Below are 25924 nucleotides of genomic sequence, written 5' to 3'. Positions count from 1 at the left end.
TAACTGTACTTCACACATTAAGCTAGAGATTAAGTATATGAGATTTGTATGATATAAAAAGACCCAAAACAAACCCCTAGAAATGAAAACTAAAGATGAGGGGAACCTGGCTATCTCAGTCAGTAGAGCATGTGACTCTTGATGTCAGGGCTGTGAGTTCAAGCCCTACGTTGGGCTTAGAGCTTACTTTAAAAAATTAATTAATTAAAAATAAATTAAAACAATAAATAAATAAAACTCCTGAGATGAAAGAAAAATACAGTGGATGGGATTAATGGCAGATTAAACGTGGAAGAAAACATTAGTAAACTTTTTTTTAATCTTTTTAACATTTATTCATTTTTGAGAGACACAGAGAGACAGAGTGTAAGTGGGAAGAGGGGAGACACAGAATTCAAGGCAGGCTCCAGGCTCAAAGCTGTCAGCACAGAGCCCAACGCAGGGCTCGAACCCACAAACCACGAGATCATGACCTGAGCTGAAATCTGACGCTTAACGGACTGAGCCACCCAGGGTCCCCTATTAGTAAATTTGAATATACAACAAAAGAAATTATTAAAAATAGAACACAGAGAAAAAGAGGTTGAGGAAAAAAATGAATCGAGCATCAGTGAACTGAGGAACAACCTCAAGAATTCCAAGTTATATATCACTGAAGTCACCAAAGGAGAAGACAGAAATTCCTTTAAAGACAGAAATTATCAAAGCTCACTCAGGTGGAAAATTGTTCTGAAGCCTGAATATCCCTACATCTATTAGAGAAATGAAATTAAAATTAAATTACAGTTAAAACTGTAACACGTGGAAACTCAAGACTCAGATGAATTCACCAGTAAGTTTTATCAAAGATTTAAGAAGGAACATTTCCAATTCTTTTATTTATTTTTTTTTAATGTTTATTTATTTTTGACAGAGAGAGAGACAGAGCATGAGCGGGGAAGGGGCAGAGAGAAAAGGAGACACAGAATCCGAAGCAGGCTCCAGGCTCCGAGCTCTCAGCACAGAACCCGACGCGGGGCTCGAACTCACAGACTGCGAGATCATGACCTGAGCTGAAGTCGGACGCTCAACTGACTGAGCCACCCAGGCACCCCGGAACATTTCCAATTCTACACAAATGCTTCCAGATAATTAAAGGCGCAAGAATATTCCCAACTCATTCTACAAAGCAACCATTACACTGATACCAAAACCAGCAAAGACATTTCAAGGAAAGAAAATTACTGGGATGCCTGAATGGCTCAGTTGGTTTAAGCGCCAACTCTTGATTTGGGCTCAGGTCATGATCTCCATATTGGTGGGATAGATCAGCTCTGCACTAAGCATGGAGTCTGCTTGAGATTCTCTCTCTCTCACTCTCTCTCTGCCCCTCCCTCACTTGCACAGGTACTCTTGCTCTCTCAAAGTAAATAAACAAACATTTTTCAAAAACGAAAATTACTGATTCAAATTCCTCACGAACATCAATGCAAAAATTCTTAAGAAAATTTTAGCAAATCTAATCAAACAATATTTTTAAAGAATAATGCATGATTATGTGAGCTTTTCTCAGAAATGCATGATTGGCTTTTTAAAAAACAACTAATGTAATTCACCATATTAACAGAAAAGGGAAAAAGGGGGGGAAATCTCAATAAATATAGAAAGCATATTTCAAAATCCAACAACTTTTCTGATTTTATATATATATATAATCAGAAAAAATATATACATATATATATATATAACTTCAGTAAACTGGGAATAGAAGGTAGATTCCTCAATCTGATAAAGGGTGTCTATGAAAAATTTACAGCTAATATCATTAATAATAGTGAAAGGCTGAATGTTTTCTTCCCCTAGACAGGAACAAGTAAGGATGTCTGATCTCACCATTTCTGTTTGACACTGTACTAGAGGTTCTGGTCAGTCTAATAAAGCAAGAAAAACACACAAAAAGTATAAAAGTAAAAAGGAAAAAGTAAAATTCTTTATTCACAGGTGACATGATTGTTTATGAAGAAAATCCTATGGAATCTGAAAAACCAAATGCGTCTGGAATAAATGAGTTTAGCAAACTTTCAGTGTATAAGATGAATGAATAGAAGTATTTCCCTATCCTAGCAAGAACCGCAAATTGAAAATTTTAAATACTATTTACAATTGCATTAAAATATGAAGTACTTAGAAACAAATCTTACAAAAGATGCATCCTACTTGTACATTAAAAATTATAAAAGGTCACTGAGAGAAGTTAAAGAATACCTAAATAAATGAAAAGATATACGGTGCTCATGGATCAGAAGATTCAATATTTTAATTATGTAAATTCTCCTCAAATTAATCTATAGATTCAATGCAATACCAATCAAAATTCCAGCAGACTTTTATGTGAATATTCACAATCAAATTCAAAATTAATATGGAAGCAAAAGACAGAAGAGCAAAAAAAGAAAATGAAGTTTGGAAGACAACACTATTTTAATGCAAGACTTATTACAAAGTTAGAATCATTTAGACTGAGTGGCATTGGCATAAGGATAGACAAGTAAATCAATGGAACAGAATAAAGAGTCCAGAAATAGACCACACATATTTGAAGAACTGATTTTGACAAAAGTGTAAAGGCAATTTAGCAGAAAAAAGATAGTCTTGGGGCACCTGGGTGGGTCCAATGGTTAAGCGTCGACTCTTGATTTCAGCTCAGGTCATGATCTCATGTTTAGTGAGTTGGGGCCCCGCATAGGGTTCTGTGCTGACATCACGGAGCCTGCTTGAGATTCTCTCTCTCCCTCTGTGTCCCCCTTCCCTGCTCGTGCTCTGTCTCTGTCTCAAAATAAATAAACATTTAAAAATAATAAAAAGAGGGGTGCCTGGGTGGCTCAGTCAGTTGAGCATTCCACTTCAGCTCAGGTCATGATCTCGCGGTCTTTGAGTTCGAGCCCCGCATCCGGACTCACTGCAGTATTTCTAGTGCAATAGAAGAGTGCGTGGCTCATGGCACTGAGTGTTTATCCATAAAATGTTTATCAGAGAAAGAAATCACTTAATAAGATACTTGGGAATTGAATCTATATGCAATGCTTTGGAGAATCACCAGATGTATGTAACCTTCCTTGATCAAAATAATGGTAACTTCATTTTGCTATAACAACTTTCTGTGAATACCTTCACATTTCCTAATTTATTCCTTCAAACGGTCTGCTAGCATCCTCCGGAGACTGGTAGAGACCCAAGCCTTATTTTAAAGAAGAAAGCTGGAAACCCGTTATTTCAGAGCTGTGGATTAAATAGCAACCTAACCAGTACTCTGCCCACAAGACGGTGCCCGGCAGGCTCCGCCTGCAGGTCAATAAGGCCCATCAACCATCTCTGCAGCTTGTCCCCGCCCACCATTAAAACAGAGAGAAAAAAGTTTTTATGAGCAGATTGCCTAGATAAGTAAGATATATCACTATAATACTAATTGTGTGTTCATTTCTATGATTTTATTAAAGGAACTACCTGGTTTTGATGCTCTTGGTTAATGGATATCTAAATAGGAAGAACCTAATGAATTCAAACCTTGCCTTCATAAAATAAGGTAAATCATTCCAATTTTCTTGAGAAAAGACTTCACTAGGAAATGTTGTATATTCAATTGTAATTTTAACTTTACATTCTAAGAAGCTGTCCTACAAAGTTGAGCTTTGTTTTTCATGCGTAATATATAAATTTACCTTTTTGAATATAATAAATGCTTTCATAAAAAAAAATAAAAATATACTTCAAAGAGTTCCAGTGGGATAACAAACTCACATTGGCTCTTTTTCTTAGTCCTAGAAGATAATGCCCTCTGGCAGCTGTTCTAAGGCCTGTTTATTACCAGAATTGCTCCAGAGCTCTTAAAAATGCAGATTCTAGAGCTCTACCATGTCCATTCCGTCACCCCTCACACATACCCAAGATTCTGATATAGGAGGTCTGGGATATGGTTTAGAATCCATATACGGATAATGGTCCGCAGGTGGTTTTCTTGAGCAACCAGAAACCACCTTGTACACTGTGCTGCCATATATACAAATCTCCCCAAACTGCTGACTATAAAATCAGGGGCTCCTTTCCCCTTATTCTAAAACAAATCCTGGTGCCTATACAGGAGCTACAAACTCTAATGCCTGCAGGGCCAGGCAGGAAGGAGACAGAAAGGGAGCACGGGGGACCGTAACAAACATGGCTATATGAGACAGATATTTACCAGTTCTAACCAAGTGTGAACATGAGCTCAGCACCGCCAGAGTTCCAAGGTTTCAAAAGAAACTAGAAACCCAGATTTTACATGAAATGTCCTATGAAGGCTAAAGACCTCTGCAGGTAGCATGTGGCCCAGACGCCATATAATCTCTGGTTCTGGGCAACAGCACAGATAAAACCCTTTTAGGCAGTGCTTTCATTTCCTAAGGCTACGGAAACAAATTACCACACATTAGGTGGCTTAAAACAACAGAAATGTACTCTCTTACCATTATGGAGGTCAGAAATCTTCAGTCGAGGTGCTGTTAGGATTGGTTCCTTCTAGAGGCTCTGAGGGAGAATCATTCCATGTCTCTTTCCTTGCTGCTGGTGGCTGTTAGCTATTCTCAGCTCATGGATGCATGTCTCCCATCTGTCTCTGTCTTCAATAGTCTTTTTTCCTATGTGTCCTACCTCTCTGTTTCCCCTACTAAGGTCTTGTCTTTGGATTTAAAATTGCCCTAATCCTCAGGGCTTTTGGGTGGCTCAGTTGGTTAAGTGTTGGACTCTTGATTTCAGCTCAGGTCATGATTCAGGGTTGTGCGATTGGAGTCTGCTTAAGATTCTCTCTCTGCCCCTCCCACGTGTGCTCTCAAATAAAAGAAATAAAAGAAAATTGCCCTAACCCAGGATGATTTCATTTTAAGATCCTTAGTTATACTTGCAAAGACTCTTTTTCCAAATAAAGTCACATTTACAGGACCCAGGGGTTAAAATTTGGGCATTACTTTTTTGAGGCTACTAGTCAAACCACTACAGGTAGGTTGGCACTTAAAAAAATCCAAATCAATTATTTCAATCAAATTATATTTTTTCCAACCTTTCCCACATGTACTATTTTACTACTAAAATGGCTTACCTCTTGGCAGAAAACTTGATATGCAAGCTCAGGTATTTTTATTTCTTATATGCTTCCTAGATTTAAGCTCTTTTACATTCTATTAGCAGCATCCCTTTGCTCCATTTCCACCAATGCTTCTAAAATCAGGGATGGGAGGCAAAATGACCCCTGCCTCCATGCAGTGCCCTCCTTGATTGGAAGGAATCATCTGTCCATATGGATGGGAAGACAGAAAGGGTGATAGTGGAAAAGCAGAGTGGATAAGGTATTGAGTGAAGAGAGAGAAAAATAGGCAAGGTAGGAATGTGGCTTCAGGCACAAGAGAAAAAAAACAGGAGATACGAGGATTCTCGAAAGAGTTCTGCTCTCCGGGGGCCAATTCAGAGACACCCCAAACTTCTGTGTGATCTTTAGTGCCATCTACTGGAAAGCATAGGAACCAGCTCAGTGGGAAAACAAAACAGTGGGTCCAAAACATGTGGTTCCAACATTCATCATGTGTTGCAACTTACCTCCCAAGCTAGTCAGTGTACTCTGTAACATCAGGAGCTGTATCTCTTTCCTAAGCAAGGTGTCTGGCACAAAACAGCCTCGGGGAGGGGAGCGGAGGGGAGGGGAGAGGAGGGGAGAGGAGGGGAGGGGAGGGGAGGGGAGGGGAGGGGAGGGAAAAGGGAAAAGAAAAGAGAAAAGAGAAAAGAAAGAAAAAGGAAGGAAGAAAAAAAGAAGAAAGAAAAAAATCCTATTGAATATAAAAACTCAAAAATTCTACTTCTCGACCATTACTTATCGATAGATTTGTAGAAACCAAATGGCAAGACAAGCCACAAGAGAAAAGAGAAAAGCTGGGTTACCTATGGTTTACTGAAGCCTTTGGGTTTTCTTAGCGGTCCTCAGGATGTTCACTCAGGGCCCAGTTATAGTGGGGACTGGGCTGCTGTGCTCTGTGGAGAAAACCACCCTATGCAGCAAGCTGACCTCCTCACCCTACTGTCATCCACTCAAAGGGCAAAGAGCTGAGGTGTGCACAAGTGTCCAGGTGTGTGAAATAATACAAAATACAAATTGGTTTCGGACTCCGGTTCCTGACACATGGCTCCTAAATCTCCTGAAATTTCCTGGGTGACAGAAGCATCTTTTGTTCTGATGAGGTGGGCTCCTGGATGGGAACTGTTCACCAGAAAGACAAAGCCATGATTAGAAACTTGGCACTTTCAGCCCACCTCTCATCTCTGGGGAAGGGAGAGGGGCTAGAAATTGAGTTAACCATCAATCATATCTATTACCTGTATGATGAAGTCTCCACAGAAATCCCGAGTGCAGGTTCTGAGAGCTTTTGGGTGGGTGAACCCCTGGAGGTGCAAGGGTTGGGGGAACATGCAGAAAGGGCATGGCGGCCCCATACCCCTCCCTCACACCTTGCCTTGTGTGTCTCTTCCGTCTGCTCGTTCCTGAATTATACCCTTTTAAAATAAATGGGTAATCTAAGTTAACTGTCTTCCTGAGTTTTGGGAGCTGCTTTAGCAAATTATCAAACCTGAAGGGGGCATGGGAACCTCTGACTTATGGCCAGTTAGTCAGAAGCACAGTTGACAACTTAGACTTATAATCTTGAGACTGGCACACAAGGAGCGGGGCAGTCTCTAGGTCTGCACTAACCCCAGGCAGATAGTGTCCAATCCGAATTGAACTGTATGACACCTCATTGGTGTTGGCGATTTGGAGCATTGCTTGGTGTGTGTGTGTGGGGGGAACCCCAACACATCTGGTAGGAGAGTGTTATGAGTAAAAGCAAACACAATGTGTTTTTCTTTAGACAAGGTGGGAGAAGAGCATTTCCCATCAAGTGACTGTTACTGGTTGCATGTCAGAGCTAAGCCAGAAATGGGAATAGCATAGCCGATTAACATAGCCACTCACATAACCATCACCTCAGTGCTCCTCAACTTTGGCTGCATGTTATCACTGGAAAACTTTTGCTAAGTCTGATGCATAGGCTGTACCCCAGACCATTTAAATCAGAATCTCTGGGGGTGGGGTCTAGGCCTAAGTATTTTTTTAAAGTTTTCCAGATAGTACACTGTTGGTGGGAATGTAAATTGGTGCAGCCACTATGGAAAACCGTGTGGCGGTTCCTCAAAAAATTAAAAATTGAAGCACCTTGCAATCCAGCAATTCCACTTCTTGGTATTTATCTGAAGAAAATTAAAATACTAACTCAAAAAGATATATGCACCCCCCCCCCATTTATTGTGGCTTTATAATACCAAAGGTATAGAAACAACCTAAATGTCTATCATTGGATGAATGAATAAAATGAAGACACACACACACACACACACACACACACACTGGAATATTATTCTGCCATAAAAAGGAATGAAATCTTGCCATTTCAGACAACATGGCTGGACCCTGACAGCATTATGCTAAGTGAAATAAGTCAGAGAAAGACAAATACCATATGCTCTCACTTACACCTAGAATCTTAAAAACAAACAAGAAAACAAAACACTAAAACCAAGCTCACAGATACAGAGAACAGATTGGGGGTTGCCAGAGGCAAGGGCTGGGAAGGTAGGTGCAATGAGTGAAGGGGGTCAAAAGGTACAGAATTCCAGTTATAAAATAAGTCACGGGGATGTAATATACAACATGGTGACTATAGTTAATAATGCTGTACTGCATATTTGAAAGTTACTAAGAGTTGACACACAAAAAAGCTTCACAGGTATATTAGTTTTCTATTACTGCTGTAATGATTTACCACAAACTTACTGGCTTAAAACAAAATAAATTTATTATCTTATACATCTATAATGCATTAGTCCAAAAGAGTTCTCAGTGAGCTAAAATCAAGGTGTTGGCAGATTTGAATCCCTCCTGGAGGCTCTACGGGACACTCAGTTCTCTCAACTTTTCCAGCTTCTAGAGGCTGACTTTCCATCTTCAAAGCCAACAACCATCAGTTAAGTCTTTCTCATATTGCATCAGTCTGACATTGACTTCTCTGCCTCCCTCTCCTACATTTCAAGACCCCTGTGATTGTGTTGGGCCCACCCAGATAATCAAGAATACTTTCCTATTAGTTGATTTACAGTATCGAAATCAAATGCATCTGCTACGTTAATTCCCCTTTGCCATGTAATGTAATATATTCATAGGTTATGAAGATTAGAACATGGACACATGTAGGGACCATTATTACCAGATCAGATGACTCCAATGTGAAGCCAAGAACTACTGGTTTACCCACAAGATTGGCTCAAGAAGTGGCCCAGTTAGCAAGCTGAGCCATGATGGAAGACTGGAGGCACACTGAAGAATTGTTGTGTTGGGGAGGGTGGAGAAGGGGCAATAGCCAGCGTCACCAATTTTACATTGTTGCAGAACTGGTCCTGCAGGAAGGGGAGAGGGTTGTTAAGGTGATTTATTATCATTCAGCCTCCAATAGATCTGGGAAGTTAAATTGTACACTATCCAGGGGTACCTGGGTAGTTCAGTTGGTTAGATGTCCAACTGTTGATTGACCCTTGATTTCAGCTCAGGTCATGATCTTCGACAGTCGTGAGGCCCCACATAGGGCTTTGCACTGGGAGTGGAACCTGCCTGAGATTCTCTCCCTCTCCTTCTGCCCCTCCCCTGCAAGCAAGAACACACACATGATCTCCCCCTCTCTCTCTCTCAAAAAATAAAAATAAAATTATGCACTACTTCAAGGATGGCAGTTGATCTATACTCAGGAGTAGCCATTACAGAAAATGTAGGTCATAACCCAAAATGGGAATTTAACAGACTTTTGAGACTGGTAGCTATCATCTTCCTCCTTTTTTCATGTTTTTTTTTTTCATGTTTTATTTTATATTTGAGAGAGAGGGACAGAGAGACAGAGCATAAGCAGAGGAGGAGCAGAGGGAGAGGGACAGAGACAGAATCTGAAGCAAACTCCTGGCTGTCAGCACAGAGCCCAACGTGGGGCTCAAACTCACAAGCTCTGAGATCATGACCTGCGCCAAGTGGGACGCTTAACCGACTGAGCCACCCAGGCGCCCAGCTTGTTCCCTGTTTTATGCTCTCAGAGCTGGGTGTATGCCAGATTCTCAAGCGCTCTGTAGACGCTCGCCTAGAGTGGAAGACGCAAATTACCTGCCCATGGGTTGAATAGGTCTTGAAGATACTTCCTGATTGGCCAACATTTTAAAAATCACACACACAGATACATTCAGGATTTCTGCTTGTCTTAAAAGATCTAGCAGTGCTGGCACAGCGCTCCAGGACAGTGCTCACTCAGAACAGCTGCTGCCTTTTGATGGGGCACTTCCTCTCTGGTTTGCCGCGGGCTTCTTCCCAGCCTTTATGTTTTACGTCTCACTTCACTTCATGTTACTTGCCTAGTCTGGAAGGTGTCTGAGTTCACGGGCTTCCCCCACTCCAGAATTCATGTGCCTAGTTAGGCAAAATTCTCATAAAGACTCATCTGCCTGTCATCCGTGTAAAAGTGAATAGCTCTTAGATGTTAACTAAACTTATTTTGGTGATCATTTTGCAATATATACAAATAATCATGTTGTACTCCTGAAACTAATTAATGTGGTATGCCAATTACATCTCGATAAAAAAATAAAAAGAAAATGGAAACTCATCCCCACCCCCCTAAAAGAGGGGATAGCTCTCCATTGAGAAAGATGGGATACAGGCCGAGGGCAGTGCCTGTACACAGAAGCCCCTTTCCTCACAACTTAGGGAGCACAGTGAGGGGAGTCAGGACTAGTGTTTGAGTAAACGGCCTGAGCCACCACGTGATCCAGTGAGCAAAGTGGTCTCCATTGGCACAAGGCTTTTTGTAGGAAATTAGGCTGAGAGCTGCACAACTGTGATTTCTGCCCACTGGTCTTTCTTCAGCCTTTGGAGGCACGCATCAGCCGCTTCACTCTTCTTTCACAGCCAGACTTCCCCGATTTTTAACACAACTATCGGCACACCTGCAGTCCTTTTCCCACCTCCAAGGAGGCTTCTCTCCAACAAGCCTGCCTAACTCCCAGGACGACTCCCCTCAGACATAGCTGAGATCTAATCTTCACTCTGGTAATTCCCTAGTTTGGCTGTGCCTCCCAAATGAGCTATTCAAAAGTCAGCACAGCTAGAAAGAGAGGACTGAAGGGCAGTCAGACTAGACCCTTTGACTCAGACCCTGTTCCCCTATCACCTATCCTAACCTTGCATGAACTTACAGAGTAGAAAACAATGGAGGATTCCCAAACTAGGGCCCTTTGAGGTGCAGGGGCGTGACACGGGATGGCTCCAGGGTAGATCATCCCCTAAGGAACACCAAATTTTTATAATGGGTAAAATCCAAAAATTCTACTCTGTCCTCACATCCTTCTTCAATGGGCTGACACCATTCTGTATGGATGACACCCTGTCTTTGAAATATGCTTCACCTCAAGAGCTCAGAGTCCATTTTAAAGGGCCTGTGAAGCAAGCTGGGGTGGTGGAGGGCGACAAAGTATACTTTCCATGGCACTGCTCATTAAGTCAGCCCTGGCATCATTAGGAGAGATGAACTTCAAGCCAATCTCGGAACTGCTGGTTTCACAGTTGTACAAGCTTGATGCTTCTGGCTCCAGTGAGATCTGGGATTAGATGTAGTTTTGGCTTAACTTTCCTTTATCTCATTAAATAAGACAGCTTACGTAAATCACTTAAGGAGTTATTGGAACATGTTAATTTTTATTGCTAATCCATGTTTGCTGCCCGTTCTTAACCACCTTTCCTTCCACCACAGCTCTCTACGCTGGGTCCCACATGCAGCTGTCACTCAGCGAAGGTGAGTAAACCGACTTTAGTCGGTTTAGACAGACTTTAGTCTCTGTCTCTGACATGCACAGTTATGGGGGCCACTTATATCCACCCCTTCTGCCGAGAACAGAACAAACAGCTTAGGCTACAAGGTTTGGATAGCTGGGGAAAGCTGCTTAGTAAAGCGGGTTAGCTGGATTCTTAAAACTCGGGATGTCAGCGGCAGCTCTATCTGGAGGGAGGCAGAGTGGATGTTCTGTCAAATCTGTCTCACATCTATGGGAATCCTGCTCTTTTTACAGTCTTTTGGCACAGAATGCTGTGCTATCTCCCTGGAGATCATTCCTACAGAAGCAAGAGGAAGATAAAGCAAAAGCAAACCAGCACTCAAAGTTGATTGTCTTCCATCCTAAGGAGCTTGCTGTATAGTCGTTAAGGCATCAGCTGGGAATCCTGCTCCAGGACACAGTACAGGGAAGCAGAGGGGGTCAACCAAGTGGAACTAAAGAGGACAAGACGGGAAGGACATTTTTTATTTTCCCAGATCTTCAGGCAACCTCGCTAAGCTGGAGGTCGCATGCAGCTGAGTATGAAACCAAGAAAAATATGAGGCTTAAAAAATATGGTGCATTATATCTCTTCGATCTCTCACAGGCCAGGAGCCCAAGGCCAGTCCGGCACGAAGCTGAGCAGACTTCCCGGCCTCAGCAATCACACGATCTTCACGGTCTTGAGCATCTCTGACAGTATGTAGGTGTCATCCCACCCCCTCCCAGGCTTCCGCAGGGTCTGCTCCAAGGCCTGGGCCATTTCCAAGAGCTCTGGCGTGGAAAGTTTCTGCTCCGGGTGCAGCTGACAGAACAGGATCTCGTTTACTTCACCTTCAATTCGCCGGACATACAGGAGAGGGAACACGGCCTTGAGCCCGGTCAGCACTGAGTCCTTCAGCCCCAAGTCTCGGCACACAAGGTTGAGGATAAAGACACCTAGGGTGTGGCAAGGAAAGAGTCACATCCTGCAGATCAGGGGACACGTCGGAGACAACGTTCCGCGCTTAGAAATATACCAATTCCTGCCCCAGGGACACTGGTGGGCTAAGAAAACACAAGTGCTTTGAGTTTGCACAGAATACACCACATAAAAAGAGAGAAGAGCGTGGGGAATATGTGAACTATGAGAAAACTTCAAGTTAATTTTTTCCTCTTCCATGCTGCTAACAAATTATTTTATCATTCTCTACACCTCAGTTTCCCAAAGAATTGCTTTGAGAAAGAATTAATATCCCCAAGGGGAAAAAAACAAACAAACACAGGGATGTTACGTTCTTGGCATGTACCTTATGGAGTACATAATGAGAGGGCCAATCAGAGGGCCAATGTTACCTGACTTGTGACAATTAAGGTTCTGAATATCTCTGTTCACCCAAGTACCTGACACCAAAAAAAAAAAAAAAAAAAAAATCTTGGAGGCTGTCAACATATGGATGGAGAGCTGCAGTATCCAAGTCACAAGGACTTGGGCTGAAGCTCCAGCTGTCGCTTTGTGTCACCTTGGCAAAGTCTCTTTACTTCAGTTTCCTCATTTGAAAATGGGCTGCTATGAAGAGGAAATACCATTCTGCCTAGTCCAGGGCATGTGGAAAGAAATCAAATGGTAGCTAACGTGACCAAGCTGGTGGAAATGTGAATTGCTACATTCACTTTGTAAAACTGTGTGGCAGCACCTAGAAAACTCGAGCATACACGTGATCTATGTTCTAGCAACCACAAGCCTTCATATATGCCCAACAGACCTGCAAATCTATTTCACCAAAAGGCATCTACTGGAACGTTATGGTCAGTACTACTTATAAAAGTCCCAAATAATCCAATACAACCAGGAGAATGGAGACACGAATGTGTCACACGATGACACTACACAGCAATATAAAGGAACAATATAAACACAACACCATAGATGAATCTCACAAACATCATATTGAGTGAAAGAAAACAAACACTTAAAGATCACATTCCATAAGATTCCATTTATATAAACAACAAAAATGGGCAAAACTAAGCTGTGCTAACTTAAGTTAGGATAGTCACTATCCTTGAGAGGAGAATGAGTTACTGGAAGGAAGTAAGAGGTAGACTTTCTGGGGTGCTGGAAATATTCTGTGTTTGATGAGAATAAATAAGAGTGTTCAATTTGGGGCAACTCACTGAGCCACACACTTCTGACATGAGCATTTTTCATTTGAAAAGAAAAACAAATTTAAAGGACCCATCTCTCCTCCCTCCCCAACCTTTGTCTTCCTACCTTCAGGAGTCAAGATGCTTTTGACCTTCTGCAGGAAAGGCTGGTCCACAAAAGCCGGCGGCGGACAACTCATCCCCAGTGTCGGGTCCTTACTGTCTACGTCAAACATGATGACGCTGTAGTGGGGCCGCACTGGGAAAGAGAAGCAAACAAGTCTCTGCCTGACACCACTTACACGTCTACACCGCATCTCCCCTGTGACCTGTGGGGGCCGCAAGCGGCTCAGTTAGGATGACGTGGAGGCTGTGGTTCGCCTGTAAGGGCACTGATGTCACTGTCAGGGGAGTCATTGTCAGTCAGGGTTTTACTGTGAGCACCCCACCTGAGAGACAGGGCATTCATCTCACCTTCTTCCACATTTGAAAGCACTTTCCAGGGGCGCCTGGATGGCTCAGTTAAGCATCTGACTTCAGCTCAGGTCATGATCTCATGGTTTGTGGGTTCAAGCCCTGCGTCTTGGAGCCTGCTTCAGATTCTGTGTCTCCCTCTCTCTGTCTCTCCCCTGCTCGCACCCTGTCTCTCTCTCTCTCTCTCTCTCTCTCTCTCTCAAAAATAAACAAACATTAAAAAAGAGGCACTTTCAAAAGGCTTCCAAACACATTAATGGTGTCCTCTAGCTTGATTACTACTTGATGAAGGGTCCATTTGTACCAGTATTTTGACGTAGCAGAACATTAGAGACTGAGAATGTTCTAAACACTTAGAAACCTGGGCTCCGTTCCTAATAAACTGAGTCAAAAACACTGGACAGGGAAGGAACAGATGGGGAGGGGAGATGGGAAGCTTCTGGTATTTTTCTTAAACTGCCAGGTAATTCTAAATACAGGCAGAGTTGAGAACCATTGATCTAGGCAAAGCAGCTGCCTAAGCCTTTAGGGACTGACCCAGCAAATGTTTGCAGGACAAAAACATTCTCAAATTAAAGTTGGTATATCTTTTCTAGTTAATTGAACAACAGGTGACTCAGGAAAGATAGATTTGCTAAATGGGTGAGAAAGACCTGATTATGAACCAGATGCACTCCTTTGTATGATGGGAATGTCTTTTACAAGGGGTAAGTCTGCAATGCTACTGACTTTTAGCAAACTTTGAGACTATGATAATGATTATTCATTAATTAATAAATCTTGACTTAGGACTCCTACAAGCCTGTTAGTATCCACAGCACAGATCTCATTTTGGTTTCTTAGCAGAACATGTTGGCTCATCAAAGTCCAAGGACTACCATTGCCCACATTTGTAGCACTGAGCCCTCCAACAATCTGGAAGGTGGCTGTTAGACATGATCGCCAGGCTGTTCAACACTGACCGACAGGCAATCACAATGGCAACACATCACGCACGAAGTGCCTGCCAGGAGCCTAGCACGGTTTTAAGTGTTTCCCATGTATTGGCTAGGTTGGGCCTGGGCCCCCACACTGGCCCCAGACTCAGACAGGTAACCTGTGAAACTCTGATATAGTTCAGTTCAGTTTGCAATGACCGTGAACGCACCATCTGTCCACCCAGCACCAAAGGACTCACCCCCGGCATCCTGATTTGCCACACCCTCCTGGGAGCTACTCTAATCCAGCGAGAGCCAGAGTATCAGGTATGGAACGGGCAGGCCAGGAAGGGTGGGTGGCCTAAGCTCCCCAGGTTCCCTTAAGCCTGGACCAGCCTGACTGACTTCTCCCTGAGGGACACACACTCCGGAAAGCACCAGTCACGGGAGCCTACATGTAAAGTAGCAGAAGGACCAGAGGAGCGACTGCAGAACATTAACATGCCTTTTGTCCTCCGTCTGGGATACGAATCATTAGAGCAAAATGGAGCCTTCACTCCATCAGAATCCCCGCCGAGTGGCATCTATATCAGGGTTTCACATCCTCAGCACGACTGCCATCTGGGGCCAGACGATTCTTTGTCGTGGGTGGCCATCCTGGGCACTGTAGGATGTTTAGCAGCATCTTCAGGCTCTACTCACGCGCTGCCCGGAGCAGCCCTACCCGGTGGTTACAACCACCAAACACCCGTCTGCAGCCACTGCCCAGCGCCCTGCAGGTTTAGTCACCGGGCTACACGCACGCTATCTCTGGCTTCACCTCCAGCTGAAAGATTTACAAAACACCTCCTGACACACACCCCAAATCTTTTTCCCCTTCTACTCACCTGACTACAGACGTTAGGTTCCATGGGAAAGTGAGGAAGTGGCAACGACACAGGGTCAGAAGAGAATCAGGAGAGAAGCCCACTGATCTGTTAGTGCCACAAGGGCAGAAACGGTGTGGGGTTTTTCATTGTTGTTGTTTTTATTATTTATTTATTTATTTGGGGGAGAGAGAGAGAGAGAGAGAGAGAGAGAGAGTAGGGGAGGGAGAGAGGGAGATAGAGAATCTTAAGTAAGCTCCACGCCTGGCGTAGAGCTCGATGTCGGGCTCGATCTCACAACCATGACATCATGACCTGAGCCAAAATCAAGAGTCAGACGCTTAACCAACTGAGCCACCCAGGCGCCCCAGAAGTGAGTTCTTCTATCACAGTGCTGAGCATATGGCTAGCACTCTATATGTACTGAATCAATATGTCCACCAATGAATGAAGAAATGAACAGGTGAAAGACTGGGACGATCCTAACGCTGCTCTCTTACAGAGGAATTCTAGAAGCCCTTGCAGGTCTGCCAAGCTTGGATTACTCTTCCCTCAACATCCCTCCGAGTTCTCCAATTGCAGTACCTTCTCTTCCCGCCAGGCTGGTAATATAGTCCAGGCCATCTGCAATGTGGACCTTCATCCGGTCGCTCTGGGAGAAGCCAAACCATTGGGTGGCCACTTCCAACATGGAGGGGTCGATCTCCACAGCATCAATGCAGGACTTCGGGAAATGATCGTGGACAAACAGAGGGAGGCTGCCCCCGCCCAGGCCTACCACCAACAATGCCAGTGGGGTCTCTGCAATAAAGGAAGAAAGCATCATTTTACTATCTTCTCATGAACAGTTTTGTACCAGCCTCGGGGAGAGTAAAGAGGGCAGGGGGAGTCGGATCACTGGCTCTGCCCAGAGGATACAAGATTTAAAGGCCTAGCTTCTCCGTCTCATCCCAAAAACGCAGGAACCAATCTGACATCTACATCTGAAAACTCAACCTTGGCCTCACAATCCTTCCTTTACTAGATCCAGAAGAGGAACCAGTACATGGTTCTTTGGGGACCCTTAAAGTCCCAAGGCACTCAGCTGACATCATACCAAGAGTCCCCACCATGAGCATTATTAGATTCCCCCCCTAGGAATTGAGAGGGACAACAGCCAACATCTTGCTCATGATCACAAGACAGTGTAGATGCAATGCCCTCTGCCCAGCTTTCAACTCAAAGGCCACAACTGCCCTCTCAGACACATCAACCAAGTGAGGGCAATAAATCCAAGTTCCAGAAATCACAGGAAAACAAAGGCCCACATCCTAGTCCTAAGTACAGAGAAACCACAGAAAACACAGGGGGATAGAAGTAGACAAGAAACAAGAAAGAATCACTAAAAGGAGACGTTAAACATAGATCGACGTCTGAGGATTAAACATAAGAACTGACACTCTAGGGACATAGAATACCGAGACAGGGTGTTTCAACAAGACATAGTCAGGACTCTTGGTAAAGACAGTGACAATCTAGACAGGAACATGAACATTTTTGCTACTGTGGTCAGATCCAAACCTGTTATTAGTAATACGGCTATTACTGTACTACCAACAACATGGCTTTTTGTTTAAGTAAAAATTTAAGAAAGAACTGCATCTGCTGCTCAAATGATGCATTACTGATAACCCAGAAATTCTCCTAAAGTACAAAGGCCATTTCTGGAGTCATGATTTTTAAATGCTCCACTGGTTGCAGGAGTAGATACATATGCAAGCACTCAGCAAAACTGAAATACTTATAATGTGTACTTTATGTATCTCCCCAAATATATGTTATACCTTAATATTTTAAATAAATGAACAAAATAGAATTCTAATAGAATTCTAATAGAATTTAGACATCAACACATGTAGCCATTTCAAGATTACAATTTGAGTTTGAGGGAAAAGTGACTGATAAACTTAGAAGATGGTCAGGAAGAAGAAAGATATAAATACACGTGCATTTGTTGGTCTGCAATGGCTGCTGTCAGACTGGTCTGTAACCTTACTTGCCCTGACTGGGAGGCAGTGCACCCCACTTACCTAGGAGCAGCTCCGGGCTTCTCAGCAGGGCAAGGCCAGCAATCATTGCTTTGTGGTGTTCACAGCACAAGTAACTCTTGTCAATGGATTGCCCCGGGGCTGCAGGGAGGTCCTCCGGAGTGTCAGCGGGCCGCTGCTTCTTCCTGTCCTTTTTCCGTTTCTTCTGGGCTAAATGAGAGACAGAGATAATGAGGTACTATGCTTAGCACCCCAGTCCGGGGAAAGCAAGACTTACCAGCAGCATTGTGCTGTAGCTAGCTTGATCCAACTCAAGAACCCAACTGATAAATATACACAAATTTTGTGACACGGTTGACATGTTGGTAATTTGAAATCTGCCTGTGGTGGCCTTTATTATGCCACAGAAATTGGCAAACAGTATACATCAGGGCTTTTTGCCCCCAAAATACAATTGTTAAACATTTAACACATACCATTGGATACCAGAGACTCAAAAAAGGAAAAGTGGCAAAAACACACCCAAAAACCTGGGAAAACTAAACTGAGGAGTCCTAGCCCCTTTGCCCTGAGAGATATAAGGCCACTAACAGGGTAAGTCTACTCACAAATCCTTTTAGAGAAGGACTTAAAATTACTAATTACCTCCTCTATGACTCTGCTACAACTTCTAATTATTTAACTCTTATAACGACCTTATAATTCCCATATTAGGCAGATGGAAAAACTGAGGATCTGAAGAGTTAATAATTAGTCCCAGTATCAGTAGGAGGTGCAGACAGAATGTGAACCCGGGACTGCCTGTCTCCAACGCCTATCATCCCTCCACTGTACCATACAGACAGTAATGCACACTGCCCTGCTAGACGAGGAAATCACAAGTGCTCACCAAAGGGAAAAATCCTATAAAGGCCCCACTCCTTCCCTCTGGTATATAGTAAATAGATGCTCATTTTTCACTGTATACATTGATTTTCGAACGGATTACACTGAGCAGTATTGCTTTTATAATACAAACATACACAACTGGCGAACATAGCAGGTGAAACAAACTCTTGTTTTCCCCACCAGTGGGAGTTTCTGAGTGGCATCTGGGAGACTGCTTAAAAGGGATCCTAAAGGACCTGGCCTGGATCTTCACAGTCCAATATTGTAGCCACTAGCCACCTGTGGCCATTGAATTGTAAATGTAACTTAATTACAATTAAATAAATTAAAGATTCGTTCCTTAGTTACCCCAGCCACATTCCACATGCTCAGCAGCCACATATGGTTAACGGTTACCATTTGGGCAGCTAAGTGGATATTAAACCCTCCCTCCATTTCAGAAAGTTCTACTGAATAGCACTGGACTAGATGACCTCTAAGTACCCACCAACTCTAATGCCCTCTCTAAAACATGCTAGGGGGTGTGCTGTGAAGGAGGGCAGGGTTCACCTGTACCCTCCATGCTTGTGGCTCCCCTCACAGAGCCTTACTGAATGAATATACAGATGCATAAGGAGCAATGTGCGAAACAGATGGCCTCTACGCTGAAGGCATTAAAGTGACGATCACATTTATTTCGTAAGCTACCACCCCAGCTCCTTATCATTTCAGAGTCTTTGCTCAAGAACAAAACATACCTCTGTTCTGTTTATTGTCACTTAGACTGAGTCCAGATGGTAATAGGACAACTCCAAGAGCCTCTGATCACACGTACCCAGGTCTGTCCTACAACTCGGCCAAGCTCCCAACACTTTCTGACCACCCCAAGTGGAGAGTCCATGCCATGACCGCTTGGGTCATGTGTGATGACACCTCACCTCTGTGGGACACATCCTTCAGCAACCTAGCTTCTGACTGCACCACATTCCTGTTGCTGAGGAAGATCAGCCGCCGGAAGTAGCGCTTGTCATCCCCCTGCACGTCCTCGACGACATAGTTGCCACTCAAGGGACTGCAGGCTTGGTGCTGAACGGTCCGGACCCCAATGTCCCCACCCACAGACAGAAAGGGCACCTGAAGATGTAACAGAGATACGGTCAAACACCAGCTCAATCAAGAAACAGGAGAAATTTTAATCCTGTCATGGAATCCTCCTATCAAGCTTCTGGGCAGCAAGAGCCTAAAGACTTGCCTTTCTATTAAAGAACTTTTCTACAGCTTTTCGATAGATCACAAAAGGCTTAATTCACTTTTTTGAAAACCAGTTGAACACATAAAGATCCCTGAAACCATTAGTGAAATCCAATTGGTTCTCCCTAAGAAGACAATGAGTTTCTCAGGGCACCTGGGTGGCTCAGACGGTTAGGCATCCAGTTCTTGATCTCGGCTTAAGTCATGATCTCACAGTTCGTGGGATCAAGCCCCGTGTCAAGCTCCACGCTAACAGCACAGAGTCTGCTTGGAATTCTCTCTCTCTCTCTCTCTCTCTCTCTCTCTCTCTCTCTCTCTCTGCCCACCCCCTGCCCATGCTCGCTCACTCTCTCTCTCCCTCTCACTCTCAAAAATAAATAAATATACTTTAAAAAATTTAAAAAAGAAAAAGAAAAACATGAGTTTTTCAATAGGAATCCTTAAAAGGGCTTTCCATAAATGCTAGAGGGAATGCACAGCAGGGGGCTAACTATGAAAGAAGGAATCAGAACAGGGATAAAGATAACAAATCCACAGGGAAAGCAACCATTCCAAGTTTGAATTAATTTCTCCCTTCCCTCAATTATTCACATCTTTTCCCCCATTTTTCTAAACAGGAGAAAAAAATTAAGAGAAAACTATATTTTCCCCCTAGACTTTTCCATAACCTTTCCCAATCTTTACATCTATTTCTTTTTAATTTTTTAAAAGTTTTTATTTATTTTGAGAGAAAGACACAGCACAAGTTGGGGAGAGGCAGAGAGAGAGAGAGAGAGAGAGAGAGAGAGAGAGAGAGAGAGAGAGAGAGAGAGAGAGAATATGAATATCCCAAGCAGGCTCCGCACCATCAGCACAGAACCCATGTGGGCTCAAACTCACAAACCATGAGATCATGACCTGAGTCAATATCCAGAGTCATGCTTAACCAACTGACCCACCCAAGTGCCCCTACAACTATTTCTTTTTAAAGATTTCCAAGAGAATCCCAGGGACTGCTGACTCTGCAGACATGCAGGCCCTGGAGAGAAGGTCACAAATGAACCTCCTTACAGGATCTATATCTCTGATGGACCAATAGCAAAGTCTGCCAGGAAGAATCAAACACACATTCATCTGTAAACACAAGTCAGCCTAGTGAGCAGAAGCACAGGTGAGAACCAGGGGTCTAGGTTCATCTTTTCAGATCTGTCACTACTGCAAAGGGCCTCCAGGCACCTTGGCTTTCCTGTCAAAGATAAATTCCTCACTATAAAGTACCTACAATAAAGTCACCTTTTCGCTACCCTGAGCAGGATGGAACAAGACAGTGTCAATGGACAATACCACATCACTCTTTTGGCAAAAACCTTCAGTTTCCTTACCAGCAATGTTAATATCCTGAAAACTAACCTAAGCTGTATGGCTCTTTTCCATTCTCCAATCAGATAATGAGGATTCTAAGAAGGAAAATGGTCAAGGAAGGCCTGCACAAAGAGGGAAAAGAGAAACACAGTCTGTACAGTCCACAGTAGAAAGAGCTGGAGCCTGCAAGGTGGACAGCATTTCCTCTGTGCCATCTATGAGGAGTCTCGAGGCCCCACACACACAGATGCTACCCTGGGTCTCAATGGTCTCAAGAAAAGCCACCGCTCACCTTCCTCTCACTGCCCGGGGCAAGAGAACATAAGCTCTGCCCACTTAGCTCGCAGCTGTTGACATGCCCTCCAGGAATAGACAGGGGCACAGACACTGGTCCTAGCTCCTTCCAAGACACCCTCCACCTTCCTGGCTGCTAATACGACTTGTCTAGAGATCCGTGTATGCTGCTGCCGAAGCTCTGTTACCTGCTGCTGGGTGGGCATCCCGGCAGGGGCCAGCTCCAGGACTCTGGCTGACAGCTCGGCCTGGATGCTGTCCATGCCTTCGTACTGCTGACCTCGGTGAAGGGCCACTGTGATCAGCCTCCTGAAGCCTGCGCTGGCTGCCAGCTGCTTCCGACCCTCCTCCATGCCAAAGAGCCACTCGGTCTCGCGACCCTGGGGGACTGGAAAGAGGCACCTGGTGACACGAAGTCCCGGGAAGAGTTGTTCAAGCCCCAGCCAATAGGAACTACAGGGCAGAGAGTCAGGCCCTGCACAAGACAAGCAACCCTTCCAACTGTGACCCAGTGAGGGCTATCAATTCCCTAGTGCACAATGCCCAGAGCAAAGAAGCCATCAGACACATGGTAGGTCCCACATTACATGTATATAAGGGGAGAGAGGCAGGTACCTAGTGCAAAAAAAAAAAAAAAAGCAATGATACTAACGCTTGTTACATGCCAGGCATTATTTCAAGAAATATATAAACAGAAACTAATTCATTACTCACAACAGTCTTAAGATACAGGTAGTATTATTACTCCTAGTAATATTACGACTCCAAGGAAACTGAGACACAGAAGTTAAGCTATTTGCACAAGTTCACACACTAAATGGGGAAGCTGGGATTCAAACCCAGGCAGTCCAGCCCCACCCTCCATGGCTGTATCCGCTGTACTATTATTTGTTTTCATTGGTGGACAGGTAGAATTATGGAATACTTGGGAAAATGGCTCAGTTGTCAGCAAATTACCAGCATGATGACTTCAAAATCTTGCATTTTGTCCACAATTTCCTACTTCTGAAGGCATTTCCTCATTCTCTCTTCTGATCATTACTGAGCCAATCTGGTATCACTTAACACCCTTCAATAATGACACTGATGTTTATAAAGCACTTACCATGTGTGAGGCACCGTTCTGAGAGAGTTTACACTTCTCAAAACTACACAACACAGTTGACCTTACTTTAGAGATGAGGAAACTGAGGCATAGAAAGGAAAGGAATGTCCAAAGTCACACCACCAGGAAGTGACCGAGCCAGAACTGAAACCCAAACAGTCACTTCTTTAGCTACGACTCTCCCTATATTCAACAGAGAAGCACAGAAACGTCCCCAGGTCACACAGCTCACAGGCTCCAGAGCTGGGACTCTGTCACTCCCATGACTCCATGTGACAAAGTAACTCCTATCTCTACAATATGAGACGTACCTATACTTAACTGTGTCACTCTCTGTCCTCCCTACCAAATCCATTCTCACATGTCATCAGGCCTTTCCAAAGGGAGATGTGAAGAAATAAGCCCCAAATCTAAGCAGGTAGCCGGATAGCTGCTGTGCCCCCTCCCTCACGCCCTGGCTGGTCTCACTTCTTAAAGTGCCACCCCCGGCAAGATAAAACCAGCCAAGCCACACCCACCACCAAAGCCCCAGCCCCTCAGAGCCAGCCCCTCCAGGGAAGAGAGGGCGCAATCCCAACTCACTGATGAAAATGGCAAAATGATTGTCCCGCGATGGTTTCACAGCGGGGCTGTCCACCACGTGGAGGGTGTAGCGTGGCTCCCCTGTGTCCCCATCGCACAAGTCCAGAGAGACACTCCCCAGCCCGGCCTTGCGGTACAGCTGGCCGCACAGCCAGGCATACTGCTGCCGCTCCCGCACCGCCTCGGCCAGCCGCTCGGCACTCTCCAGCCGCACAGGCTTGCCCTGCTCCTGAGCACAGAGCTCAAAGATCTGAAGGGCAGAGCCAGGGCCCGGCCTGAACTTGGTCATGATGAAGGCAAACACAGGCAGGGAGAACCGAGGCTCTGCTTCCAACACCTGGTCCTGGCTGCTGGCCACCTGGTGCACCCTCACCATCCACCCCTCCCGAGAGAAGTGACCCACTGCTTTCTTCAGGACGTGAGCCTGAGCCAGGGAGATGCAGAGGTAGCGACCGCCCACCTGCAGGACACGGCCAACCTCAGCCAGCATCCTGTCCACTTGTTGCAGGGTCTTCTCCTCCTCATCTGTCAGCACAGCGTCCAGGGTGCCCTTGTCCAACACCACCTGGAACGAAGCGTCGGCAAACTCCATCTGGGTCATGTCCATCTTCAAGAAGCTCATCTGGGGCCGGCGGCTGGCATTGCGTTCCTTCATCTGCTTGATGACCACCTCACTGATGTCAATGTTCACTATATCCTGATAGCCCACATCATACAGCTGTTCGCTTAGCTCTGAGTTACCGCACCCAATCACCAGCACCTGAGGGAAAAAGCCAACAAGACGAAAGTGATCAAGGCAACGGAATGACCTGCACGTACTTCCCGGGATCAAGTCTCGCCTTGGCTGGTGCAAGTTTTCAGAAGGTGCGGATGCTATGCACAGGACGGAGCACCGTTACAGAGGTGATTCTAGGCTCTATGTTGAAACACTAATGGTTAGAGAAACTCACAAGTGAAAACCACATTCAGCCACAACAATGCAAGTTATGTATAAATAGACTTTCCATACTGCAAAAACAAACAAATCCTGTTTGTTCTTTTCTCTGAAGAAAGCATTTATTACTCAAGAACTGATAGGAAGTCACACAATCAAAATACAGTAGAGTTCAAATCTCCTGTTTTACTACTGAAAACCTAGTTGTGGCAAAATCCTATTCCACTCATGCCTTCAGGTCCACCTAAGGTATTCCGCTATTTTCCAAAGCCAAGCTTAAAAGACGGATCGTTGCCTCCCTCTCTATGGAGCAATCGCCCACTCATCCTTCAAAGCTCCATCCCAATGTCACCATCTCTGGAAAAGTTTGGTGAGAAGTGCATACGCTGGGACTAGATGGGCCTGAGTTTAAACTCCCATGTGACCACACACTACATGTATGATCTTGGGCAAGAAACTGGATCTCAGAGCCTCAGTTTCCATGTCCTACATGAATGAACCTGACAGAGTTTATTATGAGAATTCAACTCCTGGACACACACACACACACACACACACACGCACGCAGCACCCAGCATGTCTGGCACATCCTCCACGAAGGTTAGTTTGCTCCCTTCCTTTTTTCCTACCTCCAGTACAATTCCATCTCTATCCACCCCGTCGTTGCATTGACCACTTGTCACTTCCGGAAGGTTTACGCCAAGGTTTACGCCTTGCTGCTCTTGTTGCTTATGGGCTGAGCACAGTGCCTGCAATTCAGTGTGCCCACAACAACGATTTGGCTAACAGATTCCTGTATCAGTAAAGCCACAGGTACTGTCTGCTCTACACGGATGGACGGTGACAGAAAAGCACAGGGTCTCTCTAGGAGGCCATACCTAGGTTGCCCAACTAACGAAGTCACTGTCCCAATGAGCCTATTAGTTCAGCGGTGAGCTGGGCGCCGCATGTCTGTTATCCGAAAGCCTTTACAAGAACATTTTGAAATTGCCTACTTTGGGCCGGAATGACGCGGAGAAGCCTGAAAACATGGGCCCAATTAGCGCCCTCACGCCTGTCTCTATCCACCAGGAGTAAAGTTATCATCTGCCACGTTCCCGAGCACACACTCAGGACCGCCAGGCCGCGCGTACCTTTTCCCTGGGTTTGATGTATTTGTGCAGCACGCCGCACAGTTCCAGGTAGGTTCCGTACCACTCGAAAGCTTTCTTTCCTCGCTGCTGGAAGAACTTCTCCCAATAGTCCACGGAGCCAAACTCCTTGGAGCTCTTAGGTAAGAGGTTCATATTCCCACTGTCCGACCAGGCTCGTCTCTCCTAGTCCCGGTGAGGTACCATCCGATGGGCTTCCACGCACGCTGGTCCCGGCACCCTGGGTGGAATTCTTTCCACGACTAATGACCACATTGATTTCTCCCCCGCTCAAACCCCAAGGAGACGACGCTTACACACCACCCCCACGCACGACACACTGAACCAAACACACACTCAGCCCTCCTGCCGGCTGCCAGCCCCAGCCCCAGCCCCAGCCCCACGTGCGGAGCCCCTCACACTTGCCCACAGATGGGCTTCAAAACTGGCAAGCACATCCGGGTGCGCAGCGTCGCGATTGGTCGGCCACCCGGGCCCTCCCAGCGTCTCATTGGTCACTGCTTTTGGTTCCTGGCATCTCATTGGTTGCGAGTTGCACGCCGCACGCCTGCGGCAGCGCCGCAGTCGCCCAGCGTTTATCTACGCGCGGCAGCAGGGGGCGGGGCCGCGGGCGTGAGGCCGGGTGGAGGCGGTGTCTGGGTCTCGGTAGCTGGTTTGCGTCCGAGCGCCGCGCGGGGGCAGCCTTCCAGGGTCCCGGCTTCTCCGCTGACTCTGAGAGAGCGCGCGTCCGGGGCTGTGTGTTCGCCTTCTTTCCGAGCCGGCGCGGTGGCCACTTCTGATGTTGAAGGGCCGAGCCGCCTGACCGAGGGGACGCGAGGAAGAGGAGGCCCCAGGAGCTTAGAGGGAGTGAGGGAAGGAAAGAGTAGAGCCCGACCTTGGCAAAAGAAAGTAGTCCCAACCAGGTTATCTGCTGCATCTGCCGCCCCGCCCTCCCTTAGTTTAACGACTTTACTTGTGTCATTGAGGTTTAATTTGGAGAAAATTGGCACTTGGCGGTACTTTTTCTGCACCAAAATGCAGGATCCCACTACTAATGTAATGACCTGAAAATTC

The 25924-nt window shown here is 45.2% G+C and overlaps 1 protein-coding gene across 1 annotated transcript; it reads right to left on the bottom strand.

Moving 5' to 3' along the window:
• Positions 1 to 11401: 11401 nt before the first annotated feature.
• Positions 11402 to 25282, bottom strand: METTL13 (methyltransferase 13, eEF1A lysine and N-terminal methyltransferase). Its single transcript, XM_042976693.1, has 8 exons — positions 24854 to 25282; positions 22787 to 23546; positions 21288 to 21487; positions 19152 to 19347; positions 17389 to 17556; positions 15905 to 16120; positions 13190 to 13321; positions 11402 to 11874 (listed from the first exon to the last, which is right to left on the bottom strand). The coding sequence occupies exons 1-8, from the start codon at positions 25004 to 25006 to the stop codon at positions 11600 to 11602; spliced, it is 2100 nt and encodes a 699-aa protein (XP_042832627.1). The 5' UTR covers positions 25007 to 25282; the 3' UTR covers positions 11402 to 11599.
• Between the last annotated feature and the right edge of the window lie 642 nt (positions 25283 to 25924).

This window comes from Panthera tigris, chromosome F3 (assembly GCF_018350195.1).
Source record: "Panthera tigris isolate Pti1 chromosome F3, P.tigris_Pti1_mat1.1, whole genome shotgun sequence".
Taxonomy (NCBI): Eukaryota; Metazoa; Chordata; class Mammalia; order Carnivora; family Felidae; genus Panthera; species Panthera tigris.
The sequence above is the reverse complement of the archived record's forward strand: the minus strand, read 5'-3'. Positions and strand labels throughout refer to the sequence as shown.

What these genes read in the sequence shown, in the direction of transcription:
- METTL13 (XM_042976693.1), bottom strand. Translation starts at nt 25,006, where the DNA reads ATGAACCTCTTACCTAAGAGCTCCAAGGAGTTTGGCTCCGTGGACTAT. An exon ending in AAGCCCGGAGCTGCTCCTAG is followed by an intron (nt 16,121 to 17,388) that starts GTAAGTGGGGTG and finishes CCTTTATTGCAG; the next exon opens with AGACCCCACTGGCATTGTTG. An exon ending in AAGCATCTTGACTCCTGAAG is followed by an intron (nt 11,875 to 13,189) that starts GTAGGAAGACAA and finishes GCCACACCCTAG; the next exon opens with GTGTCTTTATCCTCAACCTT.